The sequence below is a fragment of the Pristis pectinata genome, chromosome 31, assembly GCF_009764475.1.
Source record: "Pristis pectinata isolate sPriPec2 chromosome 31, sPriPec2.1.pri, whole genome shotgun sequence".
Taxonomy (NCBI): domain Eukaryota; kingdom Metazoa; phylum Chordata; class Chondrichthyes; order Rhinopristiformes; family Pristidae; genus Pristis; species Pristis pectinata.
Genome location: NC_067435.1, coordinates 7374969 through 7395378, shown reverse-complemented (window position 1 = coordinate 7395378; position 20410 = coordinate 7374969). Strand labels below are relative to the sequence as shown.

The 20410-nt window shown below is 45.2% G+C and overlaps 1 protein-coding gene across 1 annotated transcript in view; it reads right to left on the bottom strand.

Moving 5' to 3' along the window:
• The window catches only part of rab3da (RAB3D, member RAS oncogene family, a), a 53120-nt gene that overhangs the window by 15198 nt on the left and 17512 nt on the right, over positions 1-20410 (bottom strand). The window contains exon 2 of the mRNA XM_052041981.1: positions 15905-16132. Coding sequence (XP_051897941.1) covers positions 15905-16132 — 228 coding nt within the window. The remainder of the gene's footprint in view (positions 1-15904; positions 16133-20410) is intronic.

Genomic DNA, 20410 nt, shown 5'->3' with positions numbered 1-20410 from the left:
CAGGTCATTAATATAAATAGTGAACAATGTGGGCCAAGGACTGATCCCTGTAGTACTCCTCTAGTTACCTCCTCCCAATCTGAAAAGGACCCATTTATTCCAACTTTCTCTGAGATCGCTAGTTTTCAACCCACGCTAACACACTTCCTCTGATACAATAGCCTTGTAATTTATGCATCAGCCTCTTATGTGGCACTTTGTCAAATGCCTTTTGGAAATCTAAATACACTAAATCTTCACATTCCCCTCTATCAACCCTCCCTGTTGCATCTGCAAAGAATTCAAGCAAGTTTGTTAAAGACGATTTACTTTCACAAACCATGTTGACTAGGTTTGATTATATTCCGCTTTCCTAATGATTAGTGATTTCCTATTATTATTGACTCTAGCATCTTGCCAATAATAGTTGTTAAACTAACTGGCCTGTAGTTCCCCATCTTCTGTCTTCCTCCCTGTTTGAACTTTGGCAGTTTTCCAATCTTCTTGTACCCTGCTGGAATTTAGCAAGTTTTGATAAATTTCAACCAATGCGTCCACGCTCTATGCAGCCACTCCCATTAAAACCTGAGCATTGCAGTCCATTGGATCCTGGTGACTTGTTTCCCTTTGGCCTCCCGAGTTTCTCTAACACCGCCAACTCCTAACACTTGGGTCCTGTGTATTCTCCATGAAGGCCACCCCAATTACATCGTGTTCTCAGCTTCCACCTGCAGGCTTCATCTGGCATTGCCCTTAGGTAAGACAAAGTCACTTGTGAACCCCTCCTTCCTCACTCCCCCTCATTACCCCAGCTTCCCAGCATACACAACTCTTCACCAGTATCTGCCAAATCCATCATTTTATAATCTGGAAGGTCAAGGGCAGCAGCTGCAGTATGGAAACTTCCCACCAAGTCCCACATCTTGACGCACAAAATGGCCATTCCTTCATTATGCATGGGACAGTATTTGGGAACTCCCTACCCAACAGCACAAGGAAAATATTGCATCATTTACCAGAAGTTGGCTCACTCCCATCTTCAAGCACAATGTGCCATAAATGAATGATTTTGGGGGGAAATTCATCTATGACCTCCTGATCTTACTCTCCACACACACCAAAGCACTTTACCCCTTCTCCCCCGGGATTACCTTCAGCCCCTGGCCCCCAATTTCTGGAATCCCCTCTCCAAAGCTCTCTGCCTCTCTTCTTGTTCCATGACACATCTTAATACGCACCTCTCTTGACCAAACTCCTGCCTCACCATCGCCCACCATGGCATGAAGACTCACTTGCAACACCATCCCTTCCATCTGGGTTAACAATGCTCACCTAAACTTTACCTTCGGGGACAGCAGGGCAAGGAAGGCACGGTGGTGTAGTAGTTAGCAACACTGCATCACAGCTCCAGGGATCTGCGTTCGATCCTCAGGTGCTGTCGTGCATGTTCTCTCTGAGACTGAACAAATTACCTCCACCCTGCCTGCCCCCTCGAAAGGAAAGGTATGGAGGGATAAGGGCCAAATATCAGCTAATGGGACTAGCTCAGGTAGACAACTGCGTCAGAATAGATGAGGTGGGCCAAGGGGCCTGTTTCCGTGCTGTATAACTCTATGACTCTATCCCAAAGATGTGGTGGTTGGCCACTGTAAATTACCCCTGAGTGTAGGTAAGTGGGCAGAAAGGGCTAGAATAGTTGATGAGCATGTGTGAGAGAGATTAAGTTGCAGGGTGCAGGGAAATAAAAGGGGAAATGGGACCGATGGGATGGTTCTGCTGGGAACTGGCACACACTTGGTTGCTTGAATGGCCTCAGAGTCACCATAGAGATAATGGAGACAGGCCCTTCTGCCCACTGAGTTTATGCCAACCATCAACCACCTATTTACACTAATCCCATTTGTAATAATCCTACATTGATCTTTATTTTTATCCTCCCCACATTCCCATTGACTTCGCCCAGATTCTCACGTACACACTAGGGGAAATTTACAGCAGCCAATTAACATACCAACCCGCACGTCTTTGAGATGTGGGAGGAAACCGGAGCACCAGGAGGAAACCCAAACGGTCAAAGGGAAAACGTGCAAACTCCGCACAGACAGCACCCGAAGCCAGGATTGAACCTGGGTCTCCCGCACTGCGAGCCAGCGGCTCTGCTAGCTGTGCCACTGTACCACTGCTTCTGTGTCACATTAATTAAGTAAAGCTAAGGATCCCACAGATGCTGGAAATACTCAGTAAATCAGTCTGCAGGGATGTCAGTAGTTCAGAGAAGAGCTGCAGACTCATTAATCAGAACTGTAAGTGATTCACACTCAGAACATTAACCATTCCTCTCTCCAGAGACGCTGACTGACCAGCAGAGTGCTTCCAACAGCTAAGAGACCTGCACATCTGTTTGAAGTAGAGTGGTGGAAAACCTCTAATTCCTTGCTTAAACTGTCCAGCTACATGTATACAACAACAGAAAATGCTGGGAACACTCAGCAGGTCTGTGAAAAGGGCGAGGACTTAATGACAGGAGAAAGAATGAACAATCCAGGCCCTTTGTCAATTCTGAAATGTTAGCTGTGTTTCTCTCTCCGCAGATGCTGCCTGACCTGCTCAGTGTTTCCGGCATTTTCTGTTTTTATTTTGGATTCCCACATCTGTGTTTTTGTTTTATTTCCAGTCACTTGCTAGCTGTATTTGCTTTCAACGAAGCATCCTGAAAAAAGGCTACAATCTCCAACAATGGAAGGATGCGTCTCGCACCTGTACAATGGCAGCAGCCGTCACTGAACTGGTGGGAGTCTGCAGCTGAGCAGTGCCTGATATCCTAGCAACAATCTCTGGACTAAGTGCAGAAAATAGCACATCGGCGTCAGGCCCATTGAAAACTGTTCAGTTGCTATAGGATTTATCGAGGTAGATTGACGCAGAAGGTGTCCACTCCATACGTAGTTGCCTGAATCAGCCTCCCGAGTGGAAACGTCACTTGCTTTAGAACAGAGTTTATAAAGGGAAGCTGAGTCACTAAGACACTGAACTGCAAGGACCTGAGAAGGAGTATGTAGACACTTATAAGCATTTTTAGAAAACATCTCACACTTACTAAATCCTTGCACGTCAATGCTATCTATTCTGATGAAAGAACATGAAAATGAAATGTTAACTTTCTCCACAGTTGCTATCTGACCTGTGGAGTACTTCCAGCAGAAGCTATTACCATTTCAGATTTCCACAATGTTCTTACAAGACAGAAAGAGACATTTGGCCCATCGAGTCTATGCCAGCTCTCAGACCATTCCCATTGGTACCATTACATGGAACACAGCACAGAACAGGCCCTTCGGCCCACAATGTCGTGCTGATATAGCTATTCCCTCCTACCTACAGAATGTCCATATCCCTCTATTTTCCTCTCATTCATATGCCCATCCAAGCCCCTCTTAAAAGCCCCCAATGAATTTACCTCCACACCCTATCAGGTAATGCATTCCAGGCATCCACCACTCTCTGAGTAAAAAACGTACTCTTCACGTCTGTTCTGAACCTACTCCCTCTCACCTTAAATGCATGCCCTACTAGATATATTCTCTCACAGTCCTATCAACTCCCCCCACCCATTCTCCTGCCACCCATCACCAGCAGTGGCCAATTAACCAACCCGCAAGCCTTTGAAAAGTGGGAGGAAATGGGAGTATGCAGGGGAATCTCCCACAGTCACAGGAACAACCTGTAAACTCCACATAGACATCACCACATCAGCAGCTCTACTGCTGCACCACTGTATTGTGCTGTCTGCAGTACATTGCTTTTGCAAGTTGGAGTTAAGCCAGTAATAAAATTTGGTACTGCGCCACAAGGACAGGTGATCAAAAGTTTTGTTAGAATTAGATTCTGAGGGGCATCTTTAAAAACGGACAGATGAGGGAGGGAATTCCAGGGCTTGGGAACCAGGCAGGTGGAAGTATGGCCGCCATTGGTGAAGCAATTAATATTGTGGAGGGTCAACAGTCAGAAATGGAGAGCACAGAGAGGCGGTAGGATTGGAAGAGATTGTGGAGATTTGCATTGTACTGTTCCTTGTGTAAAACATACCAACCAGTCCAACACACCCACATTCAAGAAGCCACGATGTGGAACATGGGCTTAAATCGGACAAGGAGCCAGCATGGGTACAAAGGCCCAAATGGCCTTCCTTCCATGTTGGAAGCTTCTGTGATTCCAAGATTAAAAATGTTGATATTCAGCTACATGTCTAACAGCCTCAGCCAACAAAGCCATATAGGTTCCACTGTAGTCTGATAAACTTAGGGCTCATTCAGAACTAGCTGTCCTTCTTTCTTTGGCTTTTGTTCCAAAATGACCATCATTTGGTATAAAAAAATGGGAATAATTGGGAAAATATTCACCCAGCATCCATAATGGCACAAAATCCCCTTGATCTTTGGCACACTTGCAGAAATAGTGTGATTTCTCTGCTGCTGTGAATACTGGGTAAAGACTCCTCCATTCTTCTGAGCAGGAGGTGAAATTAGTTCTTTAAAAAAAACAGAATTTCTAGCACCTTGTGCAACCTCAGGACCGAAAAATCTTTACAGCAAATGGAGTAAACATTTTTGAAGTGTGGGTAGTGTAATATAATAGCCAAAATGCACAAAGCAGGGTCCAGTAAACTACATTAATATGTAATATAAACCCTCATGAAAATTTATAGCTGTTCCTTTGCTTCAGTAATTATCACCATCATGCAGATGTTTGCTCAGAGATAGTACAGACCATTTCTTATCAGTACAGATAATGTACAATAATGCTACAATAAAACAAAGACTTGCATTTATATAGCACTTCCTGTACTCTCACAATGCACCAAAGCTAATTAAATACTTTTTTTGGAGATAAGTCATGTAAAGTCAGAAAGATGGATGCCAATTCACTCTCAGCAATTTGATAATAATCGGAACAAGTGTGAATCCGTGTTAATGGAATAATGTTGGCTACGATATTGAAATAAACTATGCAAGCAGTCTTTATACTTGCTGATAGTGGTGTTATCTTAAGAACTACCTGCTATTCCTCGTTCTTCAGTGTATGCAGAATACAGTACTGCACAGATTGGGCAGACAGAAGGTGGGTAGAGGTGGAGGCTCCCATTCAGCCTTGGGCCGGTCACGGGGGACAGGGTGGTCCTCAACACCAATGGTCCCTGCCAAAACACAGCTGCAGGATCTGCAATATCCTCAAAGCTGCAATTTAAGTAGGGCTTTATTTATATGTCTTAGTTTAAAGATTATAGAAACCAAAAATGAAATTAAAATTTGCATTCTATTGCACATCTTATCCCCAAGATGTCACAAAGAGCTTAATAGCTAATTAAGTGTTCCGAAGTGCAGTCAGTTTTATCTTGTCTATATGCACAGGAGCCAGGAATGGGCTAAATGGCTCATTTATCTGAATTCGCTGTGTGAGACTTAATAAAATTACAGCAAGATAAAACATCCTGTCGGGAACTATTGTCAAATCCTAATTAGTAAAACTATCAGTAAACTTAGCTCGGAATCTACTGTTTCTCTAGATCAGTAAGTGAAAACATAAGGAAACTGCATATACTGGAATTCCAAAAGAAAAAGAACAGAAAATGCTGGAAATACTCGACAGGTCTGGCAGCATAGATGGGAAGAAAAATAGACAATGTTTCAAATCAGGTCCCTTCTTCAGAACTGGGAAAGAGAAAGAGACGGGTGGTGGGATGGATAGAACAAAGGGAATATCAGTGATAGGGTGAGACCAGAGTTGCTGAGGGGATAAGTTGTTAACGGGGCATTAAAAACAGAAAATGCTGGGAAAACTCAGGTCAGCCAGCTTCTGTGGAGAGAGAAACGTTCATGTTTCAGATCAAAGATCCTTCTTCAGAACTGAGACAGAGAAAAAGCAATGAGACACAAGGAGAGGTTGGACAAACTTGGGTTGTTTTCTCTGGAGCATCAGAAGCTGAGGGGAGACCTAATAGAAGTTTATAAAATTATGAGAGGCATAGATTGAGTAGACAGTCAAAATCTTTTTCCCAGGGTAGAAATGTCAAATACTAGAGGATATACATTTTAGGTGAGAGGGGGAAAGTTTAAAGGAGATATGCGGGGCAAGTTTTTTTTTCACATATAAACGTAGAGAGTGGTAGGTACTTGGAATTGGCTGCCAGGGATGGTGGTGGAAGATTGACAGTTCCATTTAAGAGGCTTCTAGATAGACACATGAATATGCAGGGACTGGAGGGATATGGATCATGTGCAGGCAGAAGAGATTTAGTTTAATTTGGCATCATATTTGGTACAGATATTGTGGGCTGAAGGGCCTGTTCCTGTGCCATACTGTTCTACATTCAAGTTAGTCCAGGTAGCACAGGTGGGGGAGGGCAGTGAGTGAAGCAAGGGGAGCATCTGTAACATGGTGAGATAATGTAGCCATTAAAAGGGTGTAAAACTCCCTTGTCTGTGTTTCACCCAGTACCCTAGACTCTGTGCTACCTAGACTAACTTGGTTTCTCTCTTTTGCAGTTCTGACCTGAAACGTCGACTGTTTCTCTTTCCACAGATGCTGCCTGACCTGCTGAGTTTTTTCTGCACTTCCTGTTCTTATTTCACCTTTCCAGCACCTGCAGTTTTTTTCATTGTTAACGAGAGCAACAAAGAAATAATGATGTGCTGCAAACAGCAGGTCAGGGTGTGCTAATGGTGAGGGAATAAGTACCCTGAGCCAATGTCACAGGTGGATTAGTTACGGCAAATAATGTCTAGTTCGGCTATAGAAAGAGGAAGTGAGTTATTGGAAGTTGCAATATTAAGTCCAGAAGGCTGAAGATGAAGACCTGTTCTTCAAACTCGTTGCAAAAATGCAGGAGATAACTTATAGAGTGTGAGTGAGATGGAGATGGAGAACTTTAGCAATCACTTAATCCATGTCATCCCTTACTCCAAAAACCTCTTGATCCAGTCTCAGAGCCACTGATTTGCAATTCAATCATTCCGTGGATATCTCCTTCTTCAATGGAATCATTTGCTATACACACACCTGGCATAACAACAGCAGCTGCATATATAAGTTACTACACACAGGTCCTCTCCTATCTGCAAAGTCCTGTATAATAGGACTTCCAGCCTAGACCAACTTGTATACAGGGCCTTTCAAAATCAGAAAACTGTAGGTAGTGGAAATCTGAAATAACAACAAATGCATGATGAAGGGTATTCAATCTGAAATGTTAACTCTGCTCCTCTCTCCACAGATGCTGCCTGACCTGCTGTTTCCAACATTTTTTATTGCACAGAAGGACTCCTTTGAGATCACTGTACTTGTTTCAGTTGAATTGATCAATAAATGTTCTGAGGAAGGCCCAAGATCCCTACCCTCCAACCTTCAGGTTCTTCCTGGTCAGTAAAGAGTGCTGTTCTACTCTGAGGAATAACAAGCTGCTTTAAACTGCCCAAACAAGGCATACCCAGGACCAAACCTCACCTAGCAACTAAACCGGTTTATCTCCATTCACAGCTAGTGCATACCTGCATTGGGCAAAACCTTCCCCCTCACCTGCATATATCAGCATTCTTAAAGAGCTGATCATTTCCATTCCTGGGGGAAGGCCCCTTAGAAGCACAACCACTGAAAGCTTCCGCCATTGGAAAGAAGTCACACTAACCCAGGGCGTGGTTAGTCTCGGTTGATCTGTTCTTAATTTATTCATTATTTGAATCTATTGTGAGAATAAAAAAAAATTAGGTTGGTGTAAATGCACGGTTGATGGTCAGTGGGTCAAAGGGCTTGTTTCCGTGCTGCATGACTCCATGACTATTATTTGTTCAGGGGTAATGGGAATCGCTGGCAAGGCTGGTATTTATTCTATAAAAAAATAAACTGCAGATTTGAGAAATCTGAAATAAAAGCAGGAAATACTGGAAACCGTTTCCCTTTCCAGGGATGCTCTGACTTGCTGAGTTTTTCTCGCATTATTTGCTCTAATTTCCAGAATTTATTCTGCATCCTGATGGCCCCTCAAACAGATTGGATCGCAAAATCAAAGAAATTCAGATGCTGGAAACACTCAGCAGATCAGGCAGCATTTGTGGAAATACAAACAGTTAACTGATGTAAGGTATTTGATCTCAAACATCAACTCTGCTTCTTTTTCCACAGATGCTGCCTGACCTGCTGTGTGCCTCCAGCATTTTCCATTTTTATTTCAGATTTCAAACATATGCAGTTTTGTTTTACTTTAAACTTCCGAGACGTAAACAGAAGTGGCTCCCAGGCCAACGGCTAACACGAGGCGACATAACTTTAAGGTGATTGGAAGAAGGTAGAAGGTAGAAGGGAACGTCAGGAGTAAGTTTTTTTTACAGAGTGGTGGGTGCGTGGAACGCACTGCCGGCAGAGGTTGTGGGGGCAGATACATTGGGGATATTTAAGACACTCTTAGATAGACACATGAATGATAGAAAAATAGGGGGTTATGTGGGAGGGAAGGGTTAAATAGAGCAGGATAAAATGTCGGCACAACATTGTGGGCCGAAGGATCTGTACTGTACTGTAGTGTTCTATGTTCTATGTAGCTACAGGGAAGTGCACTGCAGGTAGACAATAAGGTGCAAGGTCAAACAAGGTAGATCGTGAGGTCAAGAGTCCATCTCATCATATAAGGGAACCGTTCAATAGTCTGATCACAGTGGGGTAGAAGCTGTCCTTGAGCCTGGTGGTATGTGCCCTCATGCTCCTGTATCTTCTGCCCGATGGGAGAAGGGAGAAGAGAGAATGCCCCTATTGTGTAGATGAGCAGTTGAATGCGGGGGAAGTTGATCAGAATGTGGGGAGAATAGATTACATGGAAAATAAGTGGGATAATGGGATTGCTCTGTGAGCTGGCACAGATCTACTGGGTCGAATGGCCTCTTTCTATGTCATAACTATGGAGGTTTCTCCTGAAGTTGCTCACTATCCAGCTAGTCACTCAGCTTTGTAAAGAGTCACTTTTGATTGCCCTTCAACCAGACTGCTGAGCAAAATTATCCAAATTACTCTGCACAACCCCAGATTTTATTCAACTGCAGCAAATCCTTCCCAAGTTAGTGAGCACACAGTGAACCTGGAATTTATCCTAGCCCATCGCACCAAGGAGAAGGGAGTGGAGTGTAAATCGTGCCTCCTAAGACAGGTGTCACACTTGACCCAGTCCTTGGCTATCCACTCTCTTCAACTGTCCCTGGAGCAAATAAAACGTTCCAGGTCGAGACCCTTCATCTCAACCTGAAACAACAACTGTCCATTTTCCTCTATGTATACGCTCGACCCGCTGAGTTCCTCCTGCAGTTTGTTTTTTGCTCCAGATTCCAGCATCTGCTGTCTTCCGTGTCGTCAATCTCCAAGATATCGCTGGGAACTAAATCCCAGGGAAAAATAAACAAGGTATTAACAGAGTGTTTCGCTATTTTCCTTCAAGAAAAACATTTTTTTTAATTTGCAAGAATATTATGTGTGGGATTAAGGCCATTTTGAATGAGTCACAAAATGTAATCACTTAACAATTGGCTGGGGAAGGCAGTAGCAAGATGGACATAGTTGAGTAACCAATGGTAGGACATATAATAAAAGCTCCAGTAATGTGCCTAATATTTTGGGCTTCCCCTTTTCCTATCTTCAGTCCTGAAGAAGGGTCCTGACCTGAAACATTGACCGCCTGCTTTTCTCCACGGATGCTGCCTAGCCTGCTGAGTTCCTCCAGCATCACCGTGTTTTGCATCTAGATTCCAGCATCTGCAGTCCTGATGGCTTCAATGTCGATTTCTCTAACTTCTGATAACCCCACCCCTTCTCCACCATCCCCCCCCGACTCTTTGACTTCCCTTATTCCTATGGCTCCCTTCCCCTGCCTTGATGACCTGCCCATCTCCTCTTCTCCCCTCCTCCCTCCTTTATTTCATGGTCCACTGCCCCCTCCTACCAGATTCCTCCTTCTTCAGCTCTTCTACTCTCAGTTTATTACATCTTTAACCCCTCCCTTACCGACCTACCTTCCCCCTCTCACCTGGACTCACCTATCACCTGCCTGCGTGTGCTCCACCCCTCCCCCCACCTTCTTATTCTGGCTTCTGCCCTCTTCCTTTCCAGTTCTGATGAAGGGTCTCGGCCCAAAACCTCGACTGTTTATTTTCCTCCATGGATGCTGCCTGACCTGCTGAGTTCCTCTGGCACTTTTCGTGTATTGCTCCAGATTCTGGCATCTGCAGAATTTCTTGTCTCCCTGATCTGCAGTCCTTTGTTTCTCTATGCGCCCAATCAGAGCTGGAAACCCTAGTTAGATTAAAATTGGGTTTCAGTCATAATAACTGTCTTGGTTACTGTCCTAATATTGGCATGAGCACTTTCATGCATTATGAATATTGCCATGGAGACAAGAGACTACAGATGCTAGAATCTGAAGCAAAAACAGCGGATCAGAAGATTAGTGAGATCCATTTATCTCAATTTCTACCATTTTAGGATCCCATCCAATTTTTGATGCCGTCCGTACTGCTGCCAGGAATGTCCATCAGTATTTGGTTAATTACATGCTCTGATTGTATTAAGATACCCAAACAATGCATTGACAATGTTTAGTAGTTGCTGGAGGACCTCAGTGGGCCAGGCAGCATCTTGGAGGCAAAGGGACAGTCAGCATTTCAGGTCAAGACCCTGCACCAGGACTGGAGAGTATGGGGGAGAGAGCCAGCAGAAGGGGAGAAGCGAGGCAGGAAAGTTCCCACTTCAGCAACTGTGTTTAAGCTTTACTGGATGCACCAACATTGCATCCTGGAAAATACCTTGGTCAAGCTGCATTCAAATTTAAAAAGAAAAGGAAGTAAATTTAACTCTGCATGGTTCTATTTTCAAAACCTGATAAGATTAATTTCAACCCATTAACTTAGAGTGCAGCCGTCACTGTTTATTTGCATGCCAACCCACCTATTATTGATTAGGTTGGTGCCAGTAAAAGATAGCGCAGCATGAAATGGGGAAGGTTACAATGCCCAATCTCTTCTACTACCTCAAACCACCGAGGTCAGGGATGTGTTTACACACACATCGCTGAAGGCCAACATACAATCATAGCTGGTGATCAGGAAGGAAAGTGGTATATTAGCCTTTGTAACAAAAGGATTCGTGTACAGGAGTATCTTACTTAGATAAGGCCTTGGTGAGACCACACCTGGGGTATTGCGTACAGCTTGATTCACTATCCCTAAAATCAGGGTGTACTTGCAATGGATGGAGTGCAAAGAAGATTCACAGTCCAGATGAAGTATCTCGACACAAAACATCGACTGTCCATTTCCCCCTACAGATGCTGCCTGACCTGCTGAGTTCCTCCAGCATTCTGTTTTTTTGCTAATGATTCACTCGACTGGTTTGAGGATGGAGGGTTTGCTGTATGAGGAGAGACTGAGTAGACTCTAGAGTTTAGAAGACTGAGCGACATCGTTGAAACTTTAAATTCTTACACTGTTCAATGGGCTGGATGATGAGAGGATGCTTCCCCTGCCTGAGGAGTCTAGAACGAGGGATTAGAGTCTCACAATGAGAGGCAGTTTAGGTGTGCAATGGGGAGAAATTTCTCCATGCCACAGGCTGTAGAGACCAAGTCTGAGAATGAGAGAGTTCAATAGATTTTTGGATTGAAGGGAAGCAGGGGATATGGGAAAAGTGCAGGAAGACAGGTGTCGAAATAGAAGATCAGTCCTGATCTTGATGAACGGTGGAGTGGTCTTGGAGGGCCGGATGGCCTACTCCTGTTCCTGTTATGATTAGTCTAGCTTCCAGACCAGTCTCTCTGGAACGCTGGCCTTGAAACATTATCTAACTATGACCAATATTCGTGGGAGGAAAGGAATTGTCGAAGTTTCATGTCAAATCCCTGCATCAGAACCATCAGGTCCTGTTGCAGGACTTTGACCCGAAACATCTACAATTCCTTTCCTCCCACAGATGCTGCTCCACCCGCTCAGTTCCTCCAGGAGATTATTGCTCCAGATCCCAGCATCTGCAGTCGTTTGTGCCTCCATATGACCAACGTTCCTTTCGGTGGGATTCAGTGACCCTTACTGCAGTCATAGAACATAGAATGGAGAACAATACAACACAGGAACAGGCAGACCATGAAACCAAACTAACTTAATCCCATCTGCCTGCACATGGTCCATATCTCTCCATTCCCTGCATGTTCTTGTGCCTGTCTAAATGCTTCTTCAGCGTTGCCATTGTATCTGCTTCCACCACCTCCCCCGGCAGCACGTTTCAGGCACTTACCACTCTCTGTGTAAAAATACTTGCCTTGTAACTCTCCTTTAAACTTTCCCGCTCTCATCTTAAAGCTCTAATATTTGACATTTTCACCCTGGGGAAAAGACTCGACCATTTACCCCATCCGTGCCGTTCATAATTTTATAAACTTCTCCCTTCAGCTTCCGTCGCTCCAGAGAAAACAATCCAAGTTTGTCCATCCTCTCCTTATAGTTAATACTCTCTAATCCAGGCAACATCCTGGTGAAGCTCTTCTGCATCCTCTCTAAAACCTTAACATCCTTCCTGTAATGCGGTAACAATACTCCAAATGTGGCCTCACCAAAGTTTTATACAACTGCAACACAACTTCCCAACTTTTATACTCAACACCTTGACCAATGAAGGCAAGAATGCCACACGCCTTCTTTACCACCCTATCTACTTGTGTTGCCACACAGGGAGCTGTGGACTTGCAACACAAGATCCCTCTGTACATCAAAGGTCCTCAGGGTACTGCCATTTACTGTATACTTTCCTCTGAAATATCCATTTAAAAATTCCATCACAGCTCCAGTGACCTAGGTTCGATCCTGACTTCCGGTGTTGTCTGTGTCGAGTTTGCATGTCCTTCCTGTGACAATGTGGGTTCCCTTAGGGTGCTCCAATTTCTACCCACGTCCCAAAGACATGCAGGTTGATTAATCGGCCACTGTAAATTGCCCGTAGTGTGTAGGTTAGTGGTAGATCTGGGACCTATTGATAGGAATGTGGGGAGAATAAAACGGGATCAGAGTTAGTGGTTGGCATATCCCAAAGACAAAGAAAAGTAGATGGGCATGTGAGAGAGGTTCAGGGAAATATGTCAGGGAATGAGACTAAAAGGAATACTCAGCGCCAGCGACCCGGGTTCAATTCCGGCCACTGTCTGTAAGGAGTTTTTACGTTCTCCGTGTCAGCGTGGGTTTCCTCCGGGTGCTCCAGTTTCCTCCCACATTCCAAAGACGTACGGGCTAGGAAGTTGTGGGCATGCTATGTTGGTGCTGGAAGCGTGGCGACACTTGCGGGCTGCCCCCAGAACACTACGCAAAAAGATGCATTTCACTGTGTGTTTCAATGTACATGTGACTAATAAAGAAATCTTATCTTGTTCTTTCTGCTGGAATGGTCTTGATGGGTGAAAAATGGCCTCCTCATATATTGTAAGAAAATATAAGAACAGCGGCTTATGTTGAGTAAACTCCCGTCACACAGAACAAGGATTTTAGCTCCATTCAAAATTCCATTCCACGTCAGCAAGCGTGTTCCTTTCCAGTGCACCTCACCAGCCCTCGTTAGGAAAAGGACTCTACAACGGCTACCACCAGTAGGACTGGCAGTTTCCACTCTTTCCGCTAAATGCCTGTCTGCTATGAGCAGGGCGGATCGCTGGTGTTCGGGCACCACTAGTCATTGTCCCTTTGCTGTATCAGCACTGTGATTAATGTACAAGCTACATCTTACTAAAACAAGCCTTTTATTGCAAAGCACTCTAAGTATCTATGGCACAGTGCCAAAGTAATTGCCTGAGAGCAAGTCCCGAATCGGGAAAATGGAACAGATTCATTTTAATCTCCTTGCACCTGATCTATTTCCATTTTTTTCCTTAAAACAAAAAGGAGGCCATTTGATCCATCAAATTTATGCCAGTTCCTCTATCCAATCCCATTGCCCTACTAATATTCCCTGTAACCTATTCTCCCCAGATTCCCATCAATTCTACCCACCTACACTAAGCGTAATTTACAGTGGCTAATTAACCAGCATGTTTTGAGAGGTGAGAGGGAACCGGGAGCACCCAGAGGAAAGCCACGCAGTCACACGGAGAACGTGCAAACTCCACACAGACAGCAGCGGAAGTCAGGATCGAACCCGGGTCTCTGGAGCTGCGAGGCAGCAGCTCTACCCACTGCGCCATCGTGCTGCCCCTTGCTCGGGAGATGTGCAGAAGGCAGCTTCCTCTGCAACACCTCCACCCTCTCTATACAAACTTGCAGGCTCCATGTGTGCAGGAGTGACTCATCCCCGATTCACACACGGCCAATCATCTAATGTGGGCAACGAGCAGTTTACTTTCTGGGTGGGTCAGCGGTGCTTGAAGTTACTGGATTGCACCAGCACTGTTATTATCCAAAATACTTAAAATGCCTCCTATAGTCACCTGCTTCTAATGAAACCTCTGGGCTCATAGCAACCATTAAACACAACACTCATTGCCCAAGGAATACAGCAGAGTGGTGGGGCAGGAAACAGTTGGATGCAGAGATCAGATGGCACTCTCCCTGCAAGTCAGTACTACATCCTGGGGCCAAAACAAAAATCACAGCTAAAAGGGTAGTATGACTGGGTTACTGAACCGTGTGTGTCTATGGTACTTTTATCCCACTCTATAAGCTCTACCGTAGGTGAGAGGCCTAGAGCAAAGTTGTAAAACAACAGTTCAAATATCTACAGTAGCAGACAGCTGCAGCAGGTGGTGTTGCTTCCTCCCTGCTTCAGTGACCCGGGTTCAATCCTGACCCCCTGTGCTGCCGGTGTGGGGCATGGACATTCCGTGACTGAATGGGTTTTCCCTGAGTTTCCTCCCAAATCCCGGGTTGGTAGGTTAATTGGCTACTGTAAATTGTCCGATTGTAGGTGAGTGACAGGAGGGTTTGGAGGGGGGGCGGGGGGTAGGTTCGAAGAGAAGGGCTAATAAACATTTGAGAAGGTAATCAGGATCAGGTTTATTATCACTGACATATGACGTGAAGTTTGTTGTTTTGCAGCAGCAGTACAGTGCAGACATAAAGTTACTATAAATTACAGAAATAACACTGTGGGCCGAAGTACTGTGCTGTAGTGTTCTATGTTCTAAATAAATAGTGCAAAACAAAAGGAATAACAAGGTAGTGTTCATGACCATTCAGAAATCTGATGGCAGAGGGGAGGAAGCTGTTCCTGAATCATTGGGTGTGGGTCTTCAGGCTCCTGTACCTCCTCCCTGATCGTAGTCACGAGAAGAGGGCATGTCCCGGATGGTGAGGGTTCTTAGTGATGGATGCTGCCTTCTTGAGGCAAGGTGAGAGAAATGGTAACTCACTGTACAGCCAGCATAGACGTGATGGGCCAAATCCCATGTTGTAAAGAAATGTGGGAATCTGACCCCAAGACTTATGCTGCAACTCTTCCGAACCATTGTTTCCTATTTTCAAAGGCGTCGCTGAAACCTCAGAGCACACTCTTCCCTCGAGCTCCCCCCTCCCTCACTGCAGGATCAGGAGGTCCACGGTTTAAGACACATCACTTCCTCACATAATTCAGACTGATCTCCCCATCCCCACCTCCACACACAGTACGGAAGGATTGCTGAGCTGCTGGGAGCAGTGTCTTTCAGACATTAAAAAGAGGTCCCAATTACTTATTTCAAACGCCCATCATCTGCCCCACCCCTGCCACCCATCTACTTTGCCACCGTCTCTTTCTGGTGCATGGTTCTATTGCTACTACCTTTGAACAATTGGCATTCCTTCCCAACTCACGTTAAATTCCCTCCTTCTGGAAAGACAGAAAGAAAAAGCGAAAAAGGAACAGGCGCGAGTTTAAAAACACGTACCCATATCTGAAGTTTGACCCTCTTCTCATTTCGGTAGACTGTTTTCACCTTGAAGTCGATGCCCACGGTGCTGACAAAGGCAGACGTGAAGGAGTCATCCGCATATCGGAAGAGAAACGAGGTCTTCCCCACGCTGCTGTTGCCGATGATCAGCAGCTTGAACATGTAGTCGAAGTTCTGGTCCGCTGCATCTTTCTGCACCTGTCTGGTGTCGTTGGCAGAGGCCATCTGCAGGAGGCAAAGGCAAAGCGTCTGAGCGTCACTGTGCACAGAACATCAGGCAGTTTGCCTACACGGTGAAGGTAGCCGCACACTCTGTCGAGTGTGCAGGAAGCTGTAACCTTCTGCACTGAAATTAATGGCAGCAAAACACCAAAACATGCTGAGAGTCACAGTAAAGCCACCACAAAGCCTTTGTGGGGAAGGACCACAGTCTAAGGTCCTCAGGGGTCTGCGCCCTGTGTAATAGCCCCACAAGCATTTCATGGGCGCATTGTTGAAAGGGGGTACATAACGCACTCACCAACTTTTATCACTCACCAACTTTTATCGTTTATCATTGCACCATAGAAAGCATCCTATCTGGATGCACCACGGCTTGGTACGGCAACTGCTCTGCCCAGGACCACAAGAAACTGCAAGAGTTGTGGAGACAGCCCAGCACATCACAGACACCAGACTCCCCTCCTTGGACTCTGTCTTTACCTCTCGCTGTCTTGGTGAAGCAGCCAGCATAATCAAAGACCCCACCCACCCGGGTCATTCTCTCTTTTCTCCTCTTCCAACAGGTAGAAGATACAGGACGCTGAGGGCACATACCACCAGGCTTAAGGACAGCTTCTATCCCACTGTGATAAGACGATTGAATGGTTCCCTTATACGATGAGATGGACTCTGACCTCACGACCTACCTTGTTGTGACCTTGCACCTTATTTCACTGCACTTTCTCTGTAGCTGTGACACTTTACTCTGTACTGTTATTGTTTTACCTGTACTACCTCAATGCACTCTGTACTAACTCAATGTAACTGTACTGTGTAATAAATTGACCTGTACGATCGGTATGCAGAACAAGTTTTTCACTGTACCTCGGTACAAGTGACAGTAATAAACCAATACCAATACCAAAAGAATGTACTGGCTTAACAACACAATGAATGTAAAATTCTCTCTTCCACTTCCCCCCTCTGTCCCATCAGGCAGAAGATACAAAAGCCTGAAAGCACGTACCACCAGGCTCAAGGACAGCTTCTACCCCACTGATATAAGACGACTGAACAGACCTCTTGTACGGTAAGATGGACTCTTGACCTCACAATCTACCTCATCATAGCCTCGCACCTTATTGTCTACCTGCACTGCACTTTCTCTGTAACTACAACACTACTTTTCTTTCTGTTATTGCTTTTCCCTTGTACTACCTCGATGTACTGATGTAATGAAATGATCTGTATGTTCGTCATGCAAAGTTTTTCACCGTACCTTGGTACATGTGACAATAATAAACTAATTACGAATTAAAAAGCAGGTACTGACCGTGTTGTATTTTCTGTGTATATTTATAATAATAAACTTATATTTGAAACAAAAAAAACCTCCTCCTCATGACCGCTGTATCATTCTACAGTAATTCCACACTTTACTGGGAAATGTTTCCTAAAGCAACATTGCAGAGAGCTGGGCAAAATGCATTGCTGGAAACTGAGGAATTACTGAACTGAGTTCTGGTCAACACACCATCGGTAGGATGCGAAAGCACTGAAGAGGGTGCAGAGGAATTTCACAAGGTGGTTGTCAGGGCTGTTGAATTATATTTAGGAGGAGACTCTTGCCTGGGGCAGTTTTCTCTGGAACAAAATGAGGCTAAAGGGAGATTTAATGGAGATGCATAAAACTCTGAAAAGGCTGAGACAGGAGCCATTGACCTTAATTGAAAGGCCTGTGATTTAGGGGCATAGATTTAAGAATTAGAGGGGAGTTCAGAAAAAGGTTATTTCACTCAATGTGATGGAAATTGGAACTGACCGCCTGAAAGGGCAAAGATTTGGAAACCCTTGCCCCACTGAAAAGGTACCTGGATGGTCTCTTGGAGCCATGACCTGCAGTGGTACACGGAGAGCACCCAAGGTCAGTACTGAACCCAGGTCGCTGGTGCTGTGAGGCAGCGGTTCTAAGAGCTGCGTCACTGTGCCGCCCTAGAGTGCCAGACTTGAGAAGGTTAAGGGGAGTTTTGATGGAGGCCTTCAAAACCTAGAAACAAAACAGGAGAAACATTCCCATGCAGGGAGCTCGGTAACTCAGAGAATGTGGATTTAAGGCGATTGCAGGAAATAAAAACGGATCAGGAGGATAATTGAAAGGGTTACCTTGACCTATAAAATATCAGTTAAAGAGATGGTGAAGCAATCAGTCATAAAGTACAGAAACAGGCCCACCCTATCCATCCGACCATTGACCCCATCTCTACCATCCAGCACAGCAGGCAAAATCCACCAGAGAAAAAGACTGAAAAACATGATGATGCTGGAGGAACTCAACAGGTCAGGCTGCATCTGTGGAGAAAAGCAGGCGGTCATTTTATCCTGCTCTAAGATCTATCTAACCCTTCCCTCCCACATAGCCCCTATTTTTCTATCATTCGTGTGTACAAGATGATAAGAGGCATAGATCGAGTGGACAGTCAGAGACTTTTTCCCAGGGCAACAATGGCTAACACGAGGGGACATAATTTTAAGGTGATTTGCAGGAAGGTATAAGGGGGATGTCAGGGGTAAGTTTTTTTTACACAGAGAGTGGTGGGTGCGTGGAACGCACTGCCGGCAGAGGTTGTGGGGCAGATACATTAGGGACATTTAAGAGACTCTTAGATAGACACATGAATGATAGAAAAATAGGGGGCTATGTGGGAGGGAAGGGTTAGATAGATCTTAGAGCAGGATAAATGTTGGCACAACATTGTGGGCTTAACGGCCTGTACTGTGCTGTAGTGTTCTATGTTCTATGTTCAACGGTTCGGGTTAGGACCCTTCTTCAGGACTGGAGATAGGAAAAAGGGGAGCCCAATTTATAGGAGGGAAAAGCAGAGCAGTGATAGGTGGACAAAAGAGGGGAGGCGGGGTGGGCAGAGGGTGGTGATAGGTAGATGCAGGTAAGAGATAGTGATGGGCAGGTGTGGGGGAGGAGGGGAGAGCAGGTTCACTGGGAAATGGGTCAAAGGTAAGGAGAGAAAGGAAAAAAATGAAAAAAAAGAGAAAAAAGGGCTAGGAAAGGGAAGGGGGGTTGGGGAGGGGGGTGGGGGAAGGGGATTACCTAAAGTGGAGAATTCAATGTTCATGCCATTAGGCTGTAAGGTTCCGAGATGGAAAATGAGGTGCTGTTCCTCCAGTTCGCGCTTGGAATTCTCCTGGCAGTGGAGGAGGCCGAGGACTGACATATCAGTGATAGTGTAGTGTGGGAGGGGGAGCTGAAGTGACTGGCAATGGGGAGATGCAGGTTGTGGTTACTGACAGAACGCAAGTTACACAAGGGCCTATATCCGTGAGTGAGATGATGACAGAGTGGTCTGGGCTCAGACTTATATGTCTGTAGCAATGAACAATCTGCTGGAGTCCTGATGCAGGGTTTCAATCTGAAACATCACCAACTCCTTTCCTCCCACAGATGCTGCTTGACCCCCTGAGCTCCTCCAGAAGACTGTTGCTCCAGATTCCAGCATCTGCAGTCTCTTGTGTCTCCATCTTGCATTTTTAAAGTAACCTCCAAAAGGGAATTGAATAAATAACACAAGAGGAAAGATTTCCAGGGGTACTGTGGAAAACAAGCGAATGGGATTGATTATACGATAGAGCTAGCACAGACACAATGTACCTAGTGGCCTCTTGTGCTGCCTTGTTCCAGGATTCCATTACTGTTCCCACTCTGAGGCCAGACACTCTGTCACCATCTCACTCACAGATATAGGCCCTTGTGTAACTTGCACTAACCTCCCCAATTTGACAATCTCACTTCTCTCTGTGTAAAGGACCCCTCACGTGTCCCTGATCTGATCAATCAATGGCCACCTTCTGTCTCTGTCACATTGTTCTAGGGGAGGTCCACAGGAGGTTCACAACAATGATCCCAACAATGAAAGGCTTAATGTATGAGGAGCATTTGATGGCTCTGGGCCTGTACTCAATGGAGTTCAGAAGGTTGCGGGAGGATCTCATTGAATCGGATACTGAAAGGCCTGGATAGGGTGGACACAGAGAAGATGTTTCCATCAGTAGGAGAGTCTAGGATCTGAGGGCACAGCCTCAGAATAAAGGGATGAGGCTTTAAAACTGAGATGAGGAGGAATTTCTTCAGCCAGAAAGTGGTAAATCTATGGTATACCTTGCCACAGAGGGCAGTGGAGGCCAAGTCATTGGGTGTATTTAAGGCGGAGATTGATAGGTTCTTGATTGGTAAGGGGGTTAAAGGTTACGGGGAGAAGGTGGGAGAATGAGATTGAAAAAAATATCAGC